Source organism: Callorhinus ursinus, unplaced genomic scaffold (assembly GCF_003265705.2).
Source record: "Callorhinus ursinus isolate GAN/ISIS: 27379988/994484 unplaced genomic scaffold, GSC_fseal_2.0 scaffold111, whole genome shotgun sequence".
Taxonomy (NCBI): Eukaryota; Metazoa; Chordata; class Mammalia; order Carnivora; family Otariidae; genus Callorhinus; species Callorhinus ursinus.
The window spans coordinates 693,643-718,767 of NW_027397173.1; the positions used below are offsets into that span (position 1 = coordinate 693,643).

Sequence of the window (25,125 nt, forward strand, 5' to 3'; positions counted from 1 at the left end):
AGGGTTCTTCCCTCCACCACAGTCATGCCAGCCCCCTCCAAGCCCTCACACCAAGCAGCTGGGACCTACGCTGTTCCCTCCACCTGGAATTTTCCTTTCCTTCTTCACCTGGTTAATCCAATGCCGTCAGATCTCAGCTCACAGAACAAATGCTCATTCAGCCATGTTCTTGTCCCTGGTGGTATCTGTCATTTGTCTCTGTGATTTTTATTAATGTCTGTCTCCACTCCAAGTCCCTGATGGCCAGGCCCCAAGGAACAAAGGCCAGGGGCTTCCAGGTTTCTCCCTCCCTGCCATATGCTCACCATCATTGATCCTCCCAGCCAAGGACTCCGCACTGAAGCCAGCAAAGACAACGGTGTGGACGGCTCCAATCCTGGCACAGGCCAGCATTGCAGCCACAGCCAGTGGGGAAACAGGCATGTAGATGGCCACACGGTCCCCTCGTCGGATCCCATGTCTCTTCAGCGTGTTGGCCAGGCGGCACGTGGTCTCCAGCAGTTCCCTAAATTACAAGGAAGAGAAGGCCACAGAGATGGGGGAGGGCCAAAACAGTATTTGGGGGTGGCATAATTCTGCAAACAGCAAGTACCGTATACCCAGCCAGGGCCCGGCTCATGCAACAGATCCCCAACTCTCTGCAGCCACAGTAAGTGGGAGGGAAGGCTGGCCGCAGGACGACCACCCCGCCCCCGCAACCCCGAGGCAGGGAGGGCAGGCACTGAGAGCACCGCCTCCTTCTGCGTGCAAGGCACTGAATGGGCGTGGCACATTGAAGGCGCTGGGGCAGCCATACCCCACCCCCTCCCACCTCTCCTGCCCACGTGACCCTCCTTCCACTCCAGGACTAACCACGAGGTTCCGCCTGTCAATCAGAATGCAGCATCTCCCTGGAGAAGAGGACTGGCTTAAGGATTGGCACGTGACCCAATCCAGCCCAATCAGAGTCAATGACCATCAACTCCGGAAACTCCCAGGTACTCCCTACAGGTGCCCACTTGTCTGGACTGGAGCAGGAAGTGGAGAAAAACAACTTGAGGAACTTGGGGACCTTGACGTTCCATTCCGTGTTGTTCCAGCAGCTGGTCAGGTGACCCTGGACTATGCAAATAGCCAATCATTTTACCATTTTTGCTGTGACTTGATTTTAATTTGTTAATCACAGAACTAACACGGAAAGACAGAATAAGCGGCAGCCAGCCAACCAAACCACACCCGCGCTCTGCATCGCTCCAACAGGTCGGAGTGGGGCAGCGCCGACTTCTGCAGGCCCTGGCAGCCAGAGACCAGACCTCCTAGCTCTGCAAGGCCCCTTAAGCGTGTGTGCCTACTTCCCTTCTGTTCAAAGGGCCGTCAAGGAAAGGACTCTGAAGAAAGGCCAAGCTCAGCAAGAGGCTGCTTAGAAACACCAGGGGAGTGAAAATGAACACTCCCCATTTCAGGGAGAGTCTTCAAGGGGGCCTTTGTTTCTTCCCAAAGCCATCCAGCAAGACCTGATGAGAACCAGATCATAATTCCTTCGCCTCGCGACCAGTGACTCATGCCCAGGCAGGCTCTGGCATGCCTCTTCTACAGGATTTCATCTCCTCCTTAAAGTTTTCAGGAGGACAAAGACACCATTCAGTGGTGCCCCACCCACCCCTTGCCTAAGTTTATGATGAAAGAAAGAGCACTTCCCAACAGTCCCCAATACCAAACTCCCCAGAATCCAGAACCTGGAAACATCCATACTAATCCAGGGAAGGAGCCTGGGACAGCCTGTGACTATTGAAGAGGCAGCTATGATCAGCGATGCAGGAGAGTAACCTCAAATCCAGTGGAGGCACCATTTTCATAGCTAAGGATTTAAGCCCCTGGGCAGTGCTCAGGGAGGTGGAGGCTTGAATGTGTGTTACACATCAATGGTGATGAAATTCAGTCCTTATTCTGTAGCCCAAAGGCAGTAGTCAGAAGTCAAGAAACAATGTTAACTGTCTAGACAGAGCAGCCCTGGGTTAGTTTTCTATAGTAGCTGCATTAAGCATGGCAGCTTACCTTTCTCAACCGCCATGTTATCATCTGAGAAACAGCATGTGCCACGCACCTTGTGTACCTGTCACAAATGTTAGTGAGAAGCATCACCCATCCAGGACCCTGCCAAACCTTCAGTAGATATTATCTTTCTCGTCAGATCTCTTTGTCATCATTTTCTAAAATTCTAAAAATCTAAATTCTAAAAATCATTTCTAAAATCACATAATGGGTGAATTCCTAAGATGTTAAAAATTCCATCCAGACACTGTGGGGATGAGATGTGGGGATCACAGCTCTGACTAGAGAGATGAAGGCACATGCATGAGAGTGTGAAGGGCATTTATCACCTCAGCTTGGTGCTACAGTCTCTGAGGGCAGCAGGTAGAACTTTCTGGACAGGTTGGCTGTGGTGAGAAGGAGCAAGGGAGCAGCGGCAGGAGTTGCCCCCCTATTGCAGGACAGTTGAGCTATGGCCCTGGAGGAGGGTCTGGAGACCAAGCTGAGGCAGCCCATGGGTTCCCTGGAGGATCCAGAGGCATCAACATGGGCTGCACCTGGAGCTGCGTCCAGTGGGTCCCAGACTCTTGCTGCTACATCCAGAGGAGCAGTTTCTGATAAAGAATTTGATCTGGGTAAATCTCCAAGCACATTCCCCTTCTTATCCACTCTGCCAAGGCCATAAACCTCAAAATCAAAGGGCTCCTTGAAGGTCAGATGGTACAGTCTCCCTTGGGGTCCAGAAATCTTGTTGCCACATTCTTGCCAACAGTGGTCCAGCCTCTGCTTATGCATCATACTGCTGGAAGTCACACCTCACAGGGCTCTCTCTTGCTTTGTCATTTTAGGAGAGAAACAGCCATCCTAAAATTGGACCAAGTTCTGCAGCTATACAAACTCCACACATTGGTCCTAGCTCAGCTCTTTAAAGCTGAATAAATCTGTCATTCAATGACAGCTCTTCAAATTTCTCAATACCCTCCCGTACCCCAGGAAGTCTTTCTTTTCCCGGTTCTGTCGTCCGGCCATCCATGACCCCACTTACTCTCTGTAGGTATACCTCCGGGTTACCAGATGGACCCCCACATTCTCACGGCTTCTGTCCAGAGCAGAATGTGGGCACTGAGACCCTTGACCTCAACTCTACATTTAATAATGTAAATTAAGAACACGTTGATTTCCTCCACACTTTTGCCATTGGAAAATACGGTCAGCAAACCTAGGTCTTCAAATTATTGAAAAAGAAACATATTTGAGTGATCCTATCACTCCACATATTCAAAAACTGCTCAAAAGCATGTTCTTGGATATTTGTCACTTCTCAAAGACTCTCACAAACTGAAATGCTACTATTTCTATATCAAAAAGATAATGCTGCCACTCGGAGGCTGGTGCTTTGGGCTGTCACTGCAGGAAATACTGGCTTCCTTGTGCCGGACAGGGTATTCCCGAGGGATGGCAGCTTGCAGCTTTCTGAGAAAAGATCTCACTGAGGTGAGTTAGTTATGTTTTCACGTGCAAAGAGAAAAGTAACATTTGTTATTCCAGGACTGAGCAAGATATCTAAGTTTGTCTGCAATGTAGACTCTTCAGGGCCAAACCTTCAATATGAACATATACAAATAATGTGCACAAATACATAAATTTGGCATGGTGTTAATGGTGCTTAATACCAGTAAAATGCTGACTGGCCTTGGGGGAAGAGAGAAGACTTTCTATAGCCAACTATTAGGCATCAGCCCGGAATAATGTTTATCCAATGCTAAAGACATAATCTGACCTCAAGTATCTGTAACCAACATGACACTTGCCAATGTCTCAGCCAGTATAAAGGCCCCTGGCCCAGTTCAGTCCAAAATAGGACACAGCTGGAAATAGAGTTCAGAAGAAAGACAAGAATAAATACACTGGTATTTATTTATCTATATTCTAATTAAAGCTATTTTTTCATGGTTATTGTTTGAAAGTATTTTTACCTCCTAGCCATTTCCCAGTGACAGCCCAGGGAAGTAAGATAAGCCATGTGTGCGTGTGTGTGTGTGTGTGTGTGTGTGTGTGTGTGTGTGTGTGTGTGTGGTATTTAAGAAATAAACAAATTGGGAATGCATGATCGTTCACTTCCTACAATTATTCTGGCTCTTAGTGTTCATTAAATAAATACTTACCACCTTCATTGTCCATCTACCCCACTAAGTACAAGCTCTACTTGGGCAGGGATTTGGGGGTTATTGCCTTCTTCCTAGGGCCTACAACTGAGCCTAGTTCATAGAAGGCTCGATAAATATTTGTTGAATGAATGGGAACAGCAGATAAGCGAGAAATGACAAGAACTCTGGCAGGTGCAGGACTCCTCAGGCCTGTGCTTTCACCATGAGCGCCTGTCCACTCTGCAGATGCCTTCCATCTCCCTGCACAGAGAGAGGGCAAGGCTGGCCATCACATCAGCATCACACAGGCAGGAAAATGTCCTATCCCTTTGGCAACAAATGAGAGGGACCACTCCCACTGATAAAGCACCCACAGCTACTTTCCTCTTCGGTTTCTTCCGCCAATAAGGGAAATGAACCCAGGTAATCATGTCGATATTGTGTATATAAGGCCTGTGACAGACACAAAGTCTTTCAGAGTCCCTGCTCTCCTCCAAGCCTAGGTGCTGACAGAGGAGGGGTCAACTCCAGGATCTGGATGCAGAACTTGAAAGGGCACTCAGCTTGCTTCTCTGCAGTTCAGTATTTTCTTCAGCAAGCCACTTCTGGAAGATGAAGTGGTGAGAGAAGAAAAAGAAGCAGAACAAAGCAGGAGGGCCCCTTTCTCATACGGGGCTTACATGGAGGGCCAGGCAGGGCACGTCGACAGCTCATGAATTGTGTCTCAGAACCAGGCCTAGGGACAAACTCCTTCCCTCCGGACAGACTCCTCTGACCCTGACATTACTTTAGCCACTAAATCTGATTTAATGGTAATAAAATTTGCTCACTCTGCTACTCACAACCACTGGGAATAGAGGTCCAGGAAATTCAGCTGAATGGGTTCATATATCAAGTGTGAAATTCCTTATACGTCATTATTTGATTTCATGACCATGACCTTTAGCGAAGAGAAGCTGCAATGGAATATAAAGCAGTAGCCACACTTAAAGATGAACAATTCCCGAAGTTGCTATTTGCCAAGGAAGGCCCCAGACACGGGGTTTTCAAGAAAAATAGCTTAATTGCCACTGGTGACACTAAGTCAGCCCGTGAAACTGAAGTCACTACGGCTGCATGTTTTCTACCTTCCTCACAGAAGACACGTGCATCTTCAGGGCGCCTGGCTGGCTCAAGCAGTTAAGCATCTGACTCTTGATTTCGGCTCAGGTCATGATCTCAGGGTTGTGAGATGGAGCCCCATATCAGGGTCTGCATCCAGCGGGGAATCTGCTTGAGGATTCTCTCTCTCCCTTTCCCTATGGCTCCTCCCTCACCCCAAATAAATAAATAAATAAATAAATAAATAAATAAATAAATAGAATGAAGGTAAGTGTATTTTCCTTGAGTCTATGCGATAGTTTATGCAAAGTACTGGACCTGGAAAGTTTATCTCAGGAGAGTGTACCATTGGAAACCAAACTACATCTGATCAGAGACAGGTTCCCACCCTAGTTTCCCGTATACCTGGGGCCTTGACAGTCCCATCTGCAGCAGCCGAATAACAGGGCCCACTACCAAGGCGTTGGTGAGACTGCTGTGGTCTGAGGTATGTGTTCCCAAGTTCCTACATGGAAATCCTACCCCCAAAGATGATGGTTTAGGAGCTGGGGCATTTGGGAGGTGGTTAGGTCATGAGGGTGGCACCCTCAGGAATGGGGTCAGTGCTCTTATAGAAGAGATTCCACAGAGCTCCCTTGCCTTTCCCACCAGGTGAGGACAGAGCAAGAGGGCAATGGCTATAACCTAGGAAGAGGGTCCTCAGCAGAATGTGACCATGCTGCTGCCTTGATCTTGGACTACTTGGACTGTGAGAAATAAGTTTCTGTTGTTTATAAGATACCCAGGATATGATGTTTTGTTACAGCAGCCCCAACAAGGCTAAGACAAGGACCATATATGAAGTCAAGGCATCCTACAAACAGTAGCTATAATTATGGTGGAAAAAGGAAATCAGCATCAATCAGTGGTTCTTCAAGTGCCTCTTTACAGGAGGAAGAATGAAAATGCCAGTTTGCTTTGGTGTAAGTCACTGTGATTGGCTCAGGGTGAACGGGCCCCAGCTGTATTCCAATGCCTTGTGTGAAGCCTTCACCTGCATAGCCCACCTGCTGCGTGCTCCCACAGCAGGTGTTGAAGGTGTTGACGGGAAGACCTCACCTTGAGGGGGCCAGCGGATCTGAGAAGGATGCATCATGCACAGCAGGCGTTGCCTCTGGCCTGCAAGTTGCAGGCACTTAGCCCATGGCCATTGGTTCCGAGACGCTGGAGATGCCATGCTCTGAGCACCCCACCTGTCTGTCACCCACCGTGTCTCCACCATATCCACCAGCCATCCCACCTTCTCCAACCACACTTGCCACCCACTGTGAGTACAGGGAACCTCCTCTCCATGACCAGCCATGACCACTTTCTGGTTCCTTCCCCAACCCCCTCATGTTGGCATCCTCCTGCCTACCCGTCCCCCCATTCACATTCCCTTCCCATGGAACAACAGTAACAGCTATTCAGCAAATGTCCTGTGCCCAGGACTACTCTGACTGCACATACATATTTACCCCTCACAAAAGCTCTTGGTATGAGCTGCCATCCCCCCCGCCCCACCTCCATTTCTCAGATAAGGAAGCTAAGGCAAACAGAACTTAACTGACTTCCCGAAAGGGTCAGGGCAGGATTCAAACCCCAGCCTGGCTCTGTGGGTCCTGCTCTTAAGCAGTTCCCCCCAAAGCTCCCAACATCAGGACAGCTGGTTTTCCGTGGCAAAGCTTCCCAAATTTCATGATTTCTGCCACCCACCAACTCTGTTGTTATTTATGTAACATTTAGGGGAGGGTAGTTTCTTTTTTTTTTTTCAAGAAGTACTTTAAAATTTAATTCCTTTTTCATAAGACAATAAAAAGGCTAAACGAGAAATAATTTTTCAATATCAGTATTGCAATGTAATATGTATAACCAGATACTTCAAGCCATGTAACAAATGCTGACTTTCTTTCTCCTGGAATATAAATAGGATTCCAGGCTTACTCTCTTCAGTAACAAGAATTTAAGTGAAATTTTTTCAAAGCTCTACAAAAAAAAAACAAACAAAAAAACGTACTCTTTATTGTCACCTTCTGTAATGTTGTTTTGCATTCTGGTTTTTGGCATCAGAAGACTGTAACTTTGTGTTAGCACTATAATCCACAATAAATTCTCTGTAAGCTTTGAAAGAGAATATTAATTCTAGTCTGATATCACTGGTTAGTACCATACTGTACATAGATCCATATAAGTTAAACAGGAATGATCCTTCTAAAAATGCTAAGTATGAGGAAGAGGGCTTAAATACTTAAGAAGTAAAGATCAAGGACTGCCATGATCAAGCTACATACTGAAAAAGCATCAACAGATTATAAGAGGGCAACATGATTTTCATTTTTAAGTTCAATGAAAATTGCATATGTTCAGTTTTTTTTTATTTTTTTATTGTTATGTTAATCACCGTATATTATATCATTAGTTTTTGATGCAGTGTTCCATGATTCATTGTTTGTTCATAACACCCAGTGCTCCATGCAGAACGTGCCCTCCTCAATACCCATCACCAGGATAACCCATCCCCCTACCCCCCTCCCCTCTAGAACCCTCAGTTTGTTTTTCAGAGTCCATCATCTCTCATGGTTCGTCTCCCCCTGACATACTCCCCTTTCAGTTTTTACTCTTAAACACAAGTGGCTTATAGAATACCAGGGCTGCCAGCCCCAACAAAGACAGGAACACAGAAAGGATGACCTTATCCAACCTCAGTATTATTTTTGTACTTAGGTATATAAAATCCATCCACTGCTTCAGCAACCGTAGGAGGGAGCAAGCCTAAGAAATGAAAACATTTACACCTTTTGGTTAAATTATACTATTGCCTTATAAAAATATGAGGTTCAACATTTGTTTATTTAAAAACAGAGCACTAAACAGTTTCCAATGAAGTAACCTAGCTGATAGCTAAAATGTATACAGAATCCTTAAGACTGTAACATGGCAAGGAGTTCTTTTGCATTATGTATATTCAAGTGATGGTGTTGTAATTCAAACTGAACATCTTGATAAAACAAGAAATGGGAGAAATAAAAATTGATTTCTGAATGGGTAGTTTCTTTTTTAATGTACATTCATCTTTAAGAATAAACTAAAATCTCCAAACTTGAAGCTGACTTTGTTCAAAAGGAAAATTAGCAAGAGAAGTGTTCAAAGCTGGCTCACCATAGTTACATGGAGCCTTTATTGTAATCAGGATGGAGGAGAACAGGAGAGAAGCGGGGGTGGGAGTGGGGGTGGCCTTTTCCTTCATGAGTCCATGTTTGACTGCATATTCAGGACCACCTGCCCAAGGATATGCCTCACTAGACGTATCCAGGTCAAACAACTCACCCTAAGTCTTTCTCTCCTACTCTGACAAAACCCTACATGCTGTCAGCCTCTAGAAAAACCCCTGTGGAATGGAGGTAACGGTCAGACTTGAAAAAAGCTCTGTCCTCATTAATGCCTGATTTCCCCTCAGACCTCAGCACTTGGCCTCCAGAAAAGAAGTCGTCCCTTTCCAGACCCAGAGCCCAGCTCCTGACACTGAGGAAGCTGGCAGCCCCGGACAAGAGTGTGCTGGTGGACTCCAGTCCTGGACACCAGCCCGGAAAACAGCTGGTGCCCTGGCAGGACACCCACCCACTGGCAGGCCAGGCTTGTTTACTTCCCAGAGAAAGCCACAGAAGTGATGTCCTTTCCCTGGTGGAATCTGGAACAGGATGTAGATTTTAACTTTCTAAAAACATTCCCTTTTCCCTGGTTTAAAAAAAAAAAAAGTCACTAGATGTTTTTTAGGTGCCACCACAGGTTGACCTGTCCCAGTGTGGCCTGGTGAGTCTTCCCACAGTGCTCCACGTGAGTCCACCGGGCAGCAGGGGCAACAACAGGACACAGCAGCCAGCTTCAGACCATACACGAGTTGGGTGTTGCTCTATTTCCAGGCTTCACTGTGAGTCCACAGAACGTTCCAAATTAGCATGCAGAGGAAAGTAAGCAAGGAGACACAGCCACCCCGGTAGGAATCCAGGGGCTACAAGAATTTGGTACAACTGCCTCAGGCCCAAGTTGATTTCCTTGCCTCTGGCAGCAGCTTGGAGAAACTGTTAATAAGAACAGGGGGCCCATGAAACGCACTATTGTGCTGCCAAATGTCTAACAACCAATTTTCCCACAGGGAAAAAAGCCCTGATTTATAGCATTTGCCAATCATTGTGATGTATGAATATTCCCCCTGTGGAGGATTTCCAGCTACCAACATGACTCACTGACCAAGAGGAGCCCCTGTGACAGCAGAGGCAACCTCATGAGCCCTCAGCACCCCAAAAGCTTCCTGTGACCCCCATTGAGGCTGTCCTTAAAGGTTACTTCAACTGTTTCCTTCATAAAAACAACAATTTTTATTTACTTAACTCATTTTACTTAATAATCATGCATTTAATAAACAAATAATTGCTAATAGAAATTTAAATTGTTCATTTGGAAGGAAGGAGAGGAGCAAAATGCACACCCTTTTCATTCCACTCAAGCTGTCTCCTTTTCCAGGCCACAGGACCCCCACCCCCGGGTTTAAGGTGCTGCATTCTGTGTAAGTTCAGAAATTAGGTTTCCTGTAGCTCTCCCCCCACCCCCAAGCACATGCACTCCATGGCAGCCCTATCACCAGGGCCACTGCAGGTGGCTGTGCAGCTCAGCTCTACTCAAAGGCACCTGCCCCAGGTCGCTGGAGTACACACCAGGCCTCGTACCCCTGCTGAGGGGTGCCCTTTTGCCGTTCCACAAAAGCACCCCCATTTGCACCAGCTGGTAACATGCCAAAGACCTCCTCATGTAGAACCTTAGACTAGAAAACTGTCCCACAATTTAGTCATAGGAGACTACTCTTTTGGAAAACGGTCTGGCCTGCAGTGAATCCACATCTAAACCGGCCTACATTGGTGGACGGACTGAGTGAGTGACAGGGTAATGATAAGAGCCTATTAGAGCAGACCTTGAACAGCTGTGGTGCACACAGGAGTGACTCTGAGGGTTTTGTCACCTGCACTAGAAGGAAGGACCACCAGGCCCCACCTGAGCGGCCTGGGATCTGGGCAGTTAGAGGCCTGGTCTTCATACTGTTATAGTCAACCACCCAGGAATCAAGCAGAATCTGGGTCCACAAACCCACCCTGGATAGACCTGCCTGCAGTCACCATGCCATTCTCTCAGTCGGAATGCACCCCAGAATGCACCCGCCACCTCAGACACCTCACATCTGGGCTTCTGTGTGCAACTCAGGTTGCACCAGGCAGCCGCACATGGGGAGCAGTTGCAAGGTGGGTTGTGCTTTGCTGCAGCTCAGGAGGAACCGGGGTTTTCCTGTAGAGATTCCACTCGCTGCAAAGATGTCAAGAGAAAGCTGAGCAGCTGAGCTGGCAAAACAGTGGTTTCCTGGCACAGTGTTGTTTTTTGAGAACTCAGCAATCTCTGTGGGGTCTCCATTCTGATTGTGCTGGAGTGGGTGCTGGGAGTCCACCCAAAGGCTCTGTAAGCACTCTGTGTCAGCTCCCTTTCTGCTTAAAAGAGTGGCACTGCCTTCCCTTTTCTACAGCTGAATCCTGACAGATACGCTCCCTCTGACGGGGGCAGCAGTTCTTATTACTGGAGATGTGTTTTCAAATAAAGTTCCCTGATCCCCTGAGGAGATCCTGACTCAGCAGGGCTGAGTTTATTGTTGGAAACTTCCCCAGGGGACTCGGGCACACCTTCAGATGCTACCAGAGTGACACATGACTGATGTGTGGAGACCACATGGAATTCAAATTCCATGTCCTTGTTGCTTCATTAACTCAGTCAAGCAGAATCAGCAGGGAGAATGGGGATGTGTTGGTCCAAATGAGTCACCTTAACTGTCAAAGGCTCGAAAACCTCAGTCCAGGCTTTCAGAGGAAGTTTATCTGGATTTGTTGATGGGAAATTGTCAAGCCTCTCACCCAACCACACCCACTGCTATTACCACATTCAGATCAGGTGGAAGACAGTCCTGGGGAGGGCCCGCACAAAGGATGAAGGATGAGGGAGTGCCAGGTCAGGCAGCCCCTCTCTGAGAAGTTGCCAGCACCCGCCTGTCACCCCTTCCTCTGGCACCCACGGCGTCCCCGACCCTGGCCTCGAAGGTGCTCCAAGGCCCAGAGCGCCCATTTAGCACTCTGCTTCCTGCTCCTCACTGTCCCACGGTCACAGCAGGACTCCACAGCCCTTGGCCCTGTCTTCTTCTGCAGTTGACCCTTGTCCCTCTTCAAGGCCACCTAGAGCCTGCTGGCACTGATGAGCCTCCTCCTCCCCAGCTGATATTAGCACTGAATGTGTGTCTGCTTAAGCAGGAAGTGGGGACAGACAACGGGCACACAGGGTCCTGGTCAGTAAAAGGCTATTGTCTGCACACAGCAGAGTTTACCCTCTGCACACAGCACCAGGAACCACCAGGAACCACCAGGAACCACCAGGTGTCTGGCCTGGCACCCAGTTAGTGCTGCCAAGCAGCAGGGGTCCCATTCACACTGTCACCTCCTCCCTCTCAGATTCCTCAGTGCATTGGCAAGAGCCAGACAAAGCTAAACTCAAACCCCATTTCTGACCTTTCCAGCTGGGTAAGCTTGAGGACACCAGAAGCTCGCTGGGCTTTAAAACCAAGTATGACCATGAATGTGAGCTACGAGCGTCAGAGTCAGCTCCTGCCCAGTCAGCCAGGGGGCTGCCCCCAGACAGCAGGGTAGGTATGACTTCTGGAGGACAGAGGGCTGGGACACCCCATTCCCAGCCTGGTATGCAGCATGGTCACCAGGAACCTTCCCAGGAGTTGTTGCTGGTGCCCTCTGTTCCAGGTAGGCAGGGGACAGAAGGGTCCAGCCTGGCCGTCATTGGAGGCTGGATGCGGGCTGAGCGTGGGAAGGGGTCGCCCAGGGCACACCCACATGCCACCCACCCACTGGGCCCCGCCCCAGACTGGGTGCCCCGACGCCAGCACTGCGTGGGCCGCTCTCCTGGGGACTGTCATGCGCAGTAGCATGCGTGCCTGCCAGCCAGGAGGGCTGTGCATCCTCACCCTCCCCAGGGACCCAGCCTGCCGGGGGCCCACTCCCTTCTAGCTGTGCAAAGATTTTCAACTCTGCATCAGACAGCACGTCTAACCTCATAGTGACACTTTCCTTTGGTGTCCACCTAGCATAAGAGGAGGAAATGGGCACTTGTGGGGAGAGGGGGCAGGAACAAAGATGCGCCCCCTCCCCCCCGAGCCTGGGCCTGGTGTGCACTTCTGGACAGGTGAGAAGGTTCAACCATTGCCGCCTGTGCCCACAGTGCTACCCTTATGGGAACCAACATGGGGCAGGGCTGCGTGACACCACAGCGCTACCCACAGTGAAGCTATGAGTCAGGCTTATCCCACTGTCTGGAGCCTCCGGAAGCAGAAAGGGAAAAAACAGGAACAACAACGCCTAGTCCTAGAAGGCTCCTCTCCAAGCTGTGGCAGGGAGCTTGTCCCCACTCCTCAGGAGCAAGCGTTGAGCCCCTCCCCAGCCCCACACTTCAGGTACCTGCTCCCCTCCCCCACTCTCACCCCAGGGTCTGCACTGTGCCCTCACCAGGCTGTGCCCCTCCACCTCCCACAACCCCCAGCCATCCCCCCATAGCCCCTGCATGCAGAAGAGGGTCCACGAAAACGAGGATCCAGCTCCAAGGAAGATGTTTGCTTCTGTGTGCTCCTAGAAGTAAACCTCTGCCACTGTTTGCCCCCAGAAAATTCTCACAAGGGTCCCCCATCCAGGAGGTTTCCCTGGCCATAGACACTTTCGGAGCGGATCATTCCTGCTACAGTCCCAAGATTTGGCCATTCTAAAATATGAAATTCCAAGAGACTTAGCTGATCCAAAAGATCACACACACATTTACCCCTCACAGCAGCTCCTCGTATGAGCTGCCATCCCACCCCCCACCTCCATTTCTCAGATAAGGAAGCTAAGACAAACAGAACTTAACTGACTTCCCGAAAGGGTCAAGGCAGGATTCAAACCCTGGCCTGGCTCCAAGGGTCCTGCTCTTAAGCAGTTCTCCCCAAAGCCCCCAGCATCTGGACCCAAAGTCTTAAGGAAAGGTAAGTGTACAATCCAAGTGACCCAGGGTTCCCAACCAGTTCCCGGCAGTCGGCATGCAGATTCCCAACCAAGTGTTGCAATCAGAGTTACTCAGAGGTCAGCAGGGGAAAGAGTGTGCCAGGGCACCTCCCTCCTCTTAGTCAGGGAAGTCGGGACACTGCACATGAGCCCAGGGCCTCTGGCCTCTCCTCCCCCCACCCAGGGGAGCCCACGGAGCAAACTGACTTTGCCCTGAGTGAGAGACGGCTCTTGCCATGGGAAAGCTCACCGATCATGGGGCTGTTTTACACCAAAGCACCCCGCCCATCAACCTCATTAGGCCCATTAAGGATCCTTCCTTTCAGTTGCCCTGTTTATTTTAATAAGGGAGTTTGCGCATTAAAATAATTAATTTGGGGCCCAGGAGAAGAGCAAGGAACAAGGGTCAGACCCACGAGAAGGGGGAGGGGCTGCTTTTTAGCTGACTAGAGATTGTTCTCCGGAGGTGAAGTCCCTGCTCTGAAAACACCACCCCACCAGCTCCCGGCCCCAGCAGCCACCTTCCCTCACCAGATCCCGAAGCCTCGTCTTCCCAGACCCTGTTCTGGGCTTTCATCCCCCAGGTGCTGCTCCACACTTGGCCATCGGGCAGAGAGGCATGTTTCCATTTTGCAGATGAGGAAACAGAGGGCCAGAAAGGTGGAATGACTTCCTCAGGGTCACGCACAGCCAGAAGCCAGAGCAGACATGGAGCACAGCCCTCCACTTCCCCCCTCCCTGGTCCCTCTCCCTACAGCACACCCACCTGCCATTGCTTCTCTGTCTTCCTCATCACACCCCACCTCCTGTGCCTCTCAAAAGCCAACCCGCCTCAGAACTTCCCTAGAGCCTTCTCCAACTGTGTGTCCATGTTGAGACTCCCCAGTTCCTACTGCTGGCACCCACAGGGGCCCTCCTTTCTGGGACACCCAGGGCCAAGGAAACAAAGAAGCCTCTGTGGGAGGTGCCTCTAGGCTGTAGGCCTGCCCCAGCTCCAGGTGTGTTGGTCAAGCTGCCCCAGAGAGACGGGTACCCCAAAGGGCAAGACCCCATTTTGTATTCTCTGTGGGCCTTCCACATGAGGCACCGGTCGCGTAGAGGCTCGATAACACCCAGTGCCTGGCCCCAGCATGCCCAGGAAGGAAGCCGGCCCCTCTATGCCCACCCAGGGCTTCTGAGGCAGGCAGGGTGAAGGAGGCCTGACAGCTCCTCTGCTCCTCTGGACAGGGGTTCCTCACGATGCACACCTCCCGCCAGAAAGAAAATGGAATAGCCACGGAAATCACCCCCTCCAGGGGCTTGACCCACAGTGAAAACCATACTCAGTTTATGCTGGGGGCACATCTAAGACAACAGGTTCCCATTATAGTGCAGCCTGTGTGTGTCAGGCTCTATTGCACTATGCTGGTTGCGACTACCACACGGAGCCATGCCTGCTAGGGCTGGAACTGTGCTGGTCTCATCTGGTCCCTCATTTTACAGCTGGGGACACTGAGGCCCAGAGTTACAGACCTCGAGGTCACAGAGCTGGCCAGGGCTCAAATTTGGTTTTCGGCTTAAGTTCTGAGTTCAAGTTCAAGTTCAGACCTCTGGAGCACTCAGACAAAAGATGAGCTGAGCCTTGGTAAATACTCTAAGGAAGACACCCACAGCCTGCTGTCACCTGCTTCAGGGCACCCACATACACCCCAGAGGCTGAGACCAGCCATGGGGCCTCCGTCTGCTCCACTCCACGTCCTGTGTCCGTACCCAGCTTGTAAATCCCTAGCCCAAACCTCCAGGTTCCAGGCAGACAGCAGTCTAGAACCCTCAGCATCTCCCCAGCACCCCACCACCAACTTCTGAGGACAGAGATTTGTGTTTTTCCACATCCTCATCCCCAAGGGCCTTTAGAATCTGTCTACTTGAACTAGAGGTGAAGGACAATCTTCTAGAAATGCACTGTGCTGGAAAAGCACATGTGGATAGCTGGAAGGAGCAGCACCCAGGGTGCTATCTGGCTGCACAGCCTCAGGGAGCCACTCAGTTTATCTGTGCCCCTGCCTGGCCTCTGCAGCCCCTGCCCTCGCAGGCCTCAGGGGACGCAGGAGGGGCCCAGGGCTTGCGGTCTGCTTGTTCCCTAGGATAGAACAGCTTCCTCAGGCCGGCTCTGAACATAACCTCTCTGGGCAGAGGTAGGCTAGAAATTGGGCTGAGGCAGCCCTCTGACCCTGGTTCCAGCCTAAGGTCACAGGCTGCCCTCTGCTTGACAGAGCCATGGCTGTTGATCTCTCCTCCTCCCAGAGCCCCATGGCCAGCACAGGGCCCACCTGCACTGCTCCTTGGGACCGGTGCCAACTGATGTCACAGAGGGAAGGAACTGGTGGGGTAGGCGAGGACATGGGGCTTCCCCAGTGTTCCCAAAGCCAATCCTGCCCGGCCTCCCCCACCCAAGGGAGGTGAGGTTAGAAATATGTGCCAGTATTCAGAACAGTGGGGTCTACCCACCAGCAACACAAGGCACATCTCCCAGAACAGGTGGCAGGGCCCTCATGGCAGGCCCCCACTGCCACCCGAGAGAACATTTCCAGGATGGATCCCAAACACAAAGAGCAAGTTGTAGAGACGTGCCTTGAAAATGAGCATGCTTAAAATGTATGTGTGTGAGCACACAACCATGTGTGTACCACATGTGTGTGCATTTGTGTGCATGGGTGTCTGCCCAGACATGGGGCGAGTAGTGGAGATTCTGGTGAGCAGGATGGAGGTGTCACTAGGGTCACTAGGCAGGAGTTGTTGGTCCCCATTACAAGCTCTACAATGATTCTCCAGGAACGTGACTCCTCAAAAACATTCAGCAGCCCCAGGAGGGAGAGATCTACTCCTCTCTCTGAGCCCCCTCCTTAGCTCTAAGATAAGGCTTTGACAACCTATTTGGGAAAAAAATCAGCAGAGTGGTTGCTTGGGGAGGGTAGGGATAGTGACTGAGAAGGGGCATGGGAACGCTCTGGGACAGTGGCCATTATTCTGTATCTCGATAAGGATTTGAGTTACACAGGTGTACACACTGATCAAAACTCAGCAAATGTACACTTGTGTATTTCATGGGATACAAATTTCACATCAAAAGAGAGAAAATAAGCACACAATGAACTCTAGTTAATGCTATGCTGCCGAAATGCATCCAAAACATAAGATGGACCGACCCATGGAGGGATGGATACATAAATCACATGGGATAAAAACCAGCATTGTGAAATGTTAAGGGTAGAATCTAGGTGTCTATGTCCCTTACCTGGGGCTGTTCTGGTACCATGGAACTAGAGCAGTTCTGAGCTTTAACACACTGGTGCATTCCTGATAGTTCCCCCGTGGCTTACATTCAACCACACATCTCAGCAGGCCAGTTCAAGCCCAGCCCTCGGACCACCTAACGCTGCTGACCACTAACTCGGTGTGCACATGGGGGATGTCCAGCCAAGGGGGGCCTGGGGTCCAGGCACATCTGAGGCAGTGACAGAAGGAAAATGGTCCATCACTGGACCAGCTTATTTGCAGCATCCTGGCGGTAAGCCCATCTACCCCCCACCCACAGAGTCTTAATCTTTTACTAAAGAATTAAACATAAATCCAGTTGGGCCCATAATAGTAATGAATGATGAAGCCAGTTTGTTTGTTAGAGCCATGCTCCCCAAACTCAAGTGTGCCCAGGGGCCTGGAGATCTGCCTCAGTTGTCGACGTGGGGCCCAAGGCTCCCAGGGCCAAAGCTGCTGGTTGGTGGGCTACCCAGAGGCAAGAGGCTTATCTGTAGGGGCCAGTGGGGGGACAGGTCAGCAAACAATGCAGACACTGCTAAAGGGCATGACAGCCGAGGGCTGTTGATGGGGGATGGGTAAGGTGGTGCCCACAGGGAGCTGCAGCAGATTAACATCACTTTGCTGCATCCAAAAGTCAACTTGAGTACAATTTCACCAGCTTTAGTGAATTTAGTCTGTGATAAAACCTGAGTCTGAGAAACAAACCAACCTAGGGGTGCCCAATAGCCCCCAAGTCACCCAAGTGACAGGTCACCAACAGTCACTGTTGCTCTCAGGCCCTCTGCTTCCCTGAACAGTCCTCTTACCATGCCCCCCTCATTCCCACTGCCCCAGCCACATGCACCTTCTCTCTGTTCCCAGGACCTCTGCACTTATTCACAGTCCTGGAAGGGCCTGGGAATTCTTCCTCCAACCTTGGCCACTCCTTCTTGGCAACAGTGTCTTGGCTCTGATGTCACCTCCTCAGAGAGGACTGCCCTGACTATTCAGTCTAAAGTGACCAGCCAGCCACACCCTACCATGCATCTGGGGACTGTTGGTTACTATGACATACCCCAGCCTGTCCTGACTGATAATGGTGGCACTCAGTGAAACTTGTTGAATGATGGGACAAGAAAAGTCGCAAGCTGTCCACCAGGAGAATGAGCATTACTTGATGGCAGGGAGGGGTGGTGTTGGTGATAAAGGACATACAACTCAGGTTCATGGTGGGTCTGAGATAGCATAGTAAAGGCAAGTTTAGGCTTAACCAAAGGAGGTTTTTACCCCCAGGGAAGGGGAAAACCACTGGCCTACAGGGACAAACCACAGAGATCCCTGAGCAAGGCAGTTCCAGCAAGAGGCAGTGCTTTAGAAAGCCGGGTTACTGTTCCCAGATGCCGGGCTCCTTCAAACCCTGACATGCACATGACAACCAGAAAGGTGCTTGACACATGGAATGTGTGAAGAACTTATCTAAAGAACCAAAGAACACAAATGTCAGGAAGACCCCCTTTAAATGGCTTGATTTTATTTATGGTCCCCCTCTCAGAGCACTGGAAGAAAAAGGCTGAGTAGGCTGATTTGTTTATTCCAGCATATATTTTATTCACTTTGCACTCATGGTTACTCTCCTGGGACCAGAGAACATTTCCAAAGCTGAAACATGCCCTTTGATACAAAGATGACCTCCACCTAGAAACAGACAGAAGCATACAGGACTGTGCCAAAAGCCTCCTCATACCTTGAATATTCATCACATTTGTGTCCAAAGACCTAGATCCTTCCTTGGGAACCTAAAGGCACCAAGTATTGCCAAGGTGAACAAGAAGGGCAGCCCTCCTCCAAGCTGGGCAGTCTTGCGCCTGCTAATAGCCCAGCAGAGGTGTTTGGTGCTGGGGTCTACCACAAACAGAGACGTAAAAGCCCAGGAGACCCTGCCGGGCACTGAGATGTTGTCAGGGGACACACAGTACCTGTACGTGATCCTCACTTCAGTTCCAGGCTCATCCCGCTCCCAGATCAAAGCGACACTCTCCGGGGACTTCTGAACATGCTGATCCAAGCAGTTGACTGCACAAAAACAGTTTTATAGATGTTACACTTGGTGCTTTTAAAGTTAGATAAGAGGAGGGTTTGATTTGCCATGGCTTGTGCTATTCTCCACTGAGGTGGACCCTACCCTCCTCAAAGGCAAGGCTTCTACCTCCTTGCAAGCAGAGTGATTGCTAGAGCCAGCAAAACAAGACAACCTGTACACAAATAGCATCTCACAGGTGCAGGGTGATCCCTTGTGAACAGTCTGAAGCAGGTGCTTCACACCTGTGGTCCCAACCCTGGCCACATGTGGGCGTCACCCAGGACAGCCCCAGGGACCCTGACTCAATTGGCCCTGTGGTTTTCAAGACTCCCTGGGTTGTTCTAACATGCAGCTGGGACTGAGCACTACAACCTGAGATGTTGGAAAGAATGCTTAATGCAAACAGCCTGCCCCTGATTCAGTACACAGTACATGCGGTAGTCTCTGGAATCTGCTGGAGGTGCGATCCAGGGCAAGGACTCATATCCCCTCAGATGTCCAGCCAGCACCCTACAAACCAGCCTCTGCTCCAACAAGTGATGAAATGATGGGGAAATGCCATGCTGGTTTTCCGGAAGACTCTGCTTCCCGCCCTCTCTGTTACCCAAGCTCAGATCACATGACTGCCTGCAAAAACAGGTCAGTTCTGACAATTTACTATAAACCTGAAGAATAGTAGGATCAGGTAATTTGCTAACATTCTGTTCATTACTCTTGATTTCAAGGTGAGCTTCGATCTGATAGGTTCATGCTGGTGCTCCTTTCTATCAGCCCTCACAGCCAGATCTCATTACTCACTTCCCTTCAGCCGGAGAAACAATGACCGAAAATAGCTTTTGGAGCCAGCAGCCATCTGCCCACCTGGTCTTCAAGGGTCACCCCCAATGTCCAGGCATATAAATTTTTTCTTTCTTTTTTTTTTTTTTTTGAATGCAGTTACTTATCTTCTCCAATCTCCTCCCGAAGCATTATCTACCATGTTTAATCACAGGACTATGATAGGAATCAAATAAAAGACCAAAGCTGAAGTGCTACTGTATGAATGCAAGCACCATGCAATGTGCTACAGGGACTTCAGTAATATTTCTTGATGGAGTAACTGTCTTGACAAAAGTTATGAGAGACCATACCCATAAAAGATCATGTGATTCTCATAATTCTTGAGAGGGTGAGCCCACGTGAAAATATTTATATACTTTAGCTGTTGCATGTGAATTACATTTTTTCCCTCTTGGGTTATTTTATCTATCATTTACTCTTATAATAAAAAATTTCATTTGGGGGCACCCTAGGTGGCTCAGTTAGTTAAAGCGTCTGCTTTTAGCTCAGGTCATGATCCCAGGGTCCTGGGATCCAGCCCCACATCGGGCTCCCTGCTCAGCAGGGAGTCTGCTTCTCCCTCTGCCTCTGCCTCTACCCTTGCTTGTGCTCTCTCTCTCTCAAATAAACAAATAAAATCTTAAAAAAAATTTTATTTGAGGGTGCCTGGGTAGCTCCGTTGGTTAAGCGACTGCCTTTGGCTCAGGTCATGATCCTGGAGTCCCGGGATTGAGTCCCGGCTCCCTGCTCCCTGCTCAGCAGGGAGTCTGCTTCTCCCTCTGACCCTCCCCCCTCTCATGTTGTCTCTCTCTATCTCATTCTCTCTCTCAAATAAATAAAATCTTTAAAATTTTTTTTAATTTTATTTGAACTTTCTGGCTCCTAACAGACATAGAAGTTATACCTCCAAAAATTTAATAAATAAAGATAGATGTCATCAGGAAGAATTATTAATACTAATACTACTTACTGATACCGGAAAGTTCTTTGAATTAGTAGAAAAACAGAAGAAAAGAAATGCCATAAAAATAGAGGATAGAAAATACAAGAAGTCAAATTGAGAAAGAGGTTGGTGGCAAAACCAGGATTTACACAATAAACCTGATATAAGTGCGTGTGTGTGAATCAGTTCAAAATTTAGAAATCAAGAGTTTTCACACTAAAACCACAGATTTCTGGCTTCTCTTGAGCAACCAGCAGATGAGGCCACATCCTGTCTGGAAGCTGAAGCAGTGACCATCCCCCAGTAGGGCCAGGCCCTTTCTCCCTCCCACCCCCAATTTCCCCACTCCCACCACCAGCCCACCACCCACAACACCCCACTCCTGCTGCCTGGCCGTGGAGGACCTAAGTGATGGACTGGGAAGAGGTGACCCTGGGCAGGTCACAACAAGCCTGGAAGTGCCCAGCTGAGAACCCACAGACTGAGTTACAGGTGTGCACTGCGTGGGGTAGGTGGTCCAGCTGGAGGAGGGTGCTGCTCCCACCTGTGCACGAATGCTCCCTGGCCCCTGGCTGCTTCAGGCATCACACGTGAGTTGGTTAGAGGAGTAAACCCTCAGCTTCATCCTAAACCTGCTTCTATCCAAGAAGCCTGCTCTACCTTCTCCCACTCTGAGTTTGACCCTTGGAGTCACCCTGAAAAGTGGACAGCCCAGGGGTAGCCTGGGAAATAGTTTCCAGGTGCTCTGAGTGGTCCAGTGACCTGCCTAAGGCCACAGCCAGAAAGCAGCAGTAAGGGCCTCAAATCACACATGACACCTCACCCAGGGTTCATCTCCCCACATTGTCTATTCCCACAGCAGCCAGGGCACCCCCTGAATGATTGCCCAGCTTTGAGCCAAGACCCTCACAGCCTCGGACCCCAGCAGGGCATCCTGCACCTGGTTTATGCCAAGCAGGAAGGCAGAGCTGCAGAAAGTAACAGAGGAACACCGGCCACAGGCTGGACTGGGTATCCAGGGTGTGGATGGGTGGCCAGTGTCTGTCTTTCTGGGGCTGAAGGATGGCAGGAATCCAGGCAGGTCAGCACGGAGCCCCAAGTACAGTGTCCCCTACGTGCCTCCCCCGGCACGTAGGAAGTGCTCAACAAGCAGCCACTAAGGCTCCATGTGATTTAACCTCCCCCCCACCAATCATGTTGAGTCTAGTGAGCTCCTTCCTGCCTCAGGGCCTTTGCACTATTTCTCCGTGCCTGGGGGACACTGTCCTACTGTCCACACTGCTGCCCCTCACCTGGTGCCCACACTCCTGTAGGTCTGGCCTGCACATTTCCACTCTCACTGAGCACTTCCCATCCCGTGGACCTCATGCCTCCCTCTCACTGTTCCTGAGGTGTTACACTTGCTGCCCCTCTGCAGACAGGGACCCAATGTCCTGTCCATATTTGTGCGTGTGCGTGTGCAGCCTAACCCAGAGCACAGGGCAGAGAAGCACCACGGCTCTGAATGGTGGACGGACCATTCAGGTCCTCGAGCTGGAGGGCGACACTGGAGTCTAAATGACTCCAGGTTGGCTCTGTGCCTGGGGAGGGAACAGATCTCTTCTTGTCTTAGTGGCTTCATCTCTCAAGGTCTCTTTCTAGTCTAAATTAGCGCTTCTGAATCCCCCAGAACCCCCAGAGGGCTTGTTAGCACAGAGATGGTGCCCACCCTCCCCCCGGCCGTCTCTGACAGAGCAGGTCTGGGTGGGCATGTGCATCTTCGCCTCTAGTGAGATCCCACATACTGGTAGTGCTGCTGGTCCAGGACGTCCCCTATGCTCCAACAGACAGACGCATGTGCTTACAACTACACACATTCTATCCCAGATTTGGGGTGGGGGGACTTGCTTCTTCCTTGGGGGACAGAAGTAATTAAAGACTTTCTGTAAGACATCTGGCCAGACCTTTGCTACATAGCAGCCTGGATCGTAGGGAAAAACCACACGCTGGAGTCTGGACCCTGTCCAACCACCTGCTAACCACAGACAGTGCACTGCTTATCTAATTTAAATCTCACTTCCCTCATCCGTTGTGGGAGTGATGGCTCCTGACTCGGAGACATGGTAGGAATGAGATGCTTTGTGGGTTTCCTGCATGAGGTCAGATGGTGCTACTGTGTTCCCAAGGGAAACAGCATTACAGCCACCACGGACGATACTCAGATGACACAAGCATGTACACAAAGCACAGTGCAGGGCCTAGGGTGACAGTGGCCCTAAAATGCCATGTATGTGTTGGCTTTTAACACGTGGGCATGGTTCCCGCTATTGCCTCAACTGCAGGGAGGAAAAGAAAGAAAGGAGGGAGGGTGGAAGGAAGGAAATTCTTCCTTCTCCACATTTGAAAACAAAGCCTCCACCCAAAGAACTGGGCAGTGGGACAAGAAAATTCCATTTCTAAGAACAAGCGGTTAAGGACCTAGCACGATTTAAGGCTCAGCTCAAACCCCACCTCCTACTGCAAGCCTTTTCCAACTTCCCAACACACAGTGACCTCTTGCTCCCTGTTACTTGGTGGCTCACACCATTTAGTGCTTAATTACCTGCCCAGTGGTCCCCACTCTGGGACACAATGCTAGCTTTGCTAAATCCTCCCTTATCCAGGTCACAAATCCCTGAGGACAGGGACCATGTCCCTAAGATTCCTTTATCATGGGGTTGGGGTGGAGGGGATGATATCAGAATTCTCCCCTTAGCAGCTATAAAAAACCTTGAGCAAGTGCCCCAGTGTGGATTTGCTTGCTCACTGATTTGTGGTTCATCTCTTGGAAGAATGCAGGCTCCGTGGCATTTCCGTACTGTTCATCACTATACATGAATTGGAGTCTTCATTTCCACATCTGTACAATGGACCACCAATCACTTCACATCAGTGTCATGAGGATGAGGTGAGATGAGGCTCCATCATATTCCTAAGAACACATCTGCACCCTGGGCCTAACACAAATCTGCAAACAGTTAAGCAAATGTCTGCTGATGGTTCATGGGTATTGAGGTTTATTTAAGATTTTATTTATTTTATTTGAGAGAGAGAGAGAGAGCACAAGCGGGTGGAGGGGCAGAGGGAGAAACAGACTCCCTGCTGAGTGTGGAGCCAGATGCATGTGTAGTGCTTGATCCCAGGACCCTGAGATTAGGAGCTGAGCTGAAATCAAGGGTCAGATGCTTAATTGACTGAGCCAGCCAAGTGCCCCTGAGTTTTGTTTTTTAAAAGAGATTACAGTAAGATTATCATTTCCATTATAAAGATGACATACACTTATGTAGGAATTTTCAAGAACTCTTGTCAGTCATTTAAATACATCTCTTCCCCGGAGCAAGATGGCGGAGGAGTAGGAGACCTGAATTTCATCTGGTCTCAGGAATTCAGCTGAATAGGGATCAAACCATTCTGAACACCTACGAACTCAACAGGAGATCGAAGAGGAGAGTAGCAACAACTCTCTGAACAGAGAAGCGACCACTTACTGGAAGGTAGGACGTGCGGAGAAGTGAATCCGAGGTGATAGTCAGGAGGATAGACGGCGGGGGAGGGGCCTCCACCGGCCACTTCTGGCAAGTGATAGAGCCACGGAGCACAAAATCGGAACTTTTAGAAGTCGGCTCCACTGAGGGACGTCACTCCTGGGGCTAAGCTGGGGGTGGAACCCTCTCTGGGACAGTGTGGTCTCAGGACCCTCAGGGTCACAGAAAGACTGGGGGTGCCTGAGTGCAGCAGAGCTCCCAGGTATCGGAGCGGGGAAGCCGGCTGCAGAGACGGAGCCGAGGCGCGGTCTCTCAGCTCGGGGTTGCCATAAACTGTGATCCATGGCACATTCGAGCCACCGCTCCTCCAGCAGGGACCAAAAAGCGGCAGAGCCGGGGAGACTCCCCTTCCTCCCCCAGAAGGAGCGGCGCGGAAGCGCACCACAGGGATCTGCTGGGTTTGGAGACTCCACACGGGGTCGGGTGCCAGAGATAGAAACGCTCGATCACAGGCCGGGTGAGCACGGAGTGCGGCCGGAGACCAGGAAGATGGGAGTGACTGACTGCTTTTCTCTGGGGGCGCACTGAGGAGCGGGGCCTCGAGTTCTCAGCTCCCCAGGGCAGAGATTGGGAGGCCACCATTTTCACCCTGGTCCTCCAAAGCTGTACCGAGAGCTTGCAGGGAACAAAAGCTCCTAAGAGCAAACCCGAGCAGATTGCTTAGCGTGGACCGACAAAGGCGGGGCAATTCCGCCTCCGGCAAAGACATTTGGGAACCACGGCAACAGGCCCCTCCCCCAGAAGATCAGCACGAACAGCCAGCAAGCCAAGACCAAGTTCACCGATCAATGAGAACGGGAGAACTCCAGCGCTAGGGGAATGCTGCACATAGAATTCATGGCTTTTTTACCATGATTCATTAGTTTTTCAAAGTTAATTTTTTAACTGTTTTTCTTTTTTGGATTTTTCTTTTTCCCTTTTTCAACCAACATCTTATCAATCCCTTTTTAAAAAAAAACATTTTTTATTTTTCATTTTCAGAGTCAAATTTTATCCCTTCAAAGTAGTTACCCTTATTTTTGGCATATATATATATATATAT

The 25,125-nt window shown here is 50.0% G+C and overlaps 1 protein-coding gene across 3 annotated transcripts in view; it reads right to left on the reverse strand.

Moving 5' to 3' along the window:
* Positions 1-25,125, reverse strand: part of ACSS1 (acyl-CoA synthetase short chain family member 1) — a 65,991-nt gene that overhangs the window by 30,882 nt on the left and 9,984 nt on the right. For all 3 annotated transcript variants that reach the window (XM_073889640.1, XM_025876976.2, XM_073889639.1), the window contains exons 2-3: positions 18,655-18,751; positions 306-505 (exon numbers count right to left, since the gene is read on the reverse strand). In XM_073889640.1, coding sequence (XP_073745741.1) covers positions 306-505; positions 18,655-18,751 — 297 coding nt within the window. The remainder of the gene's footprint in view (positions 1-305; positions 506-18,654; positions 18,752-25,125) is intronic.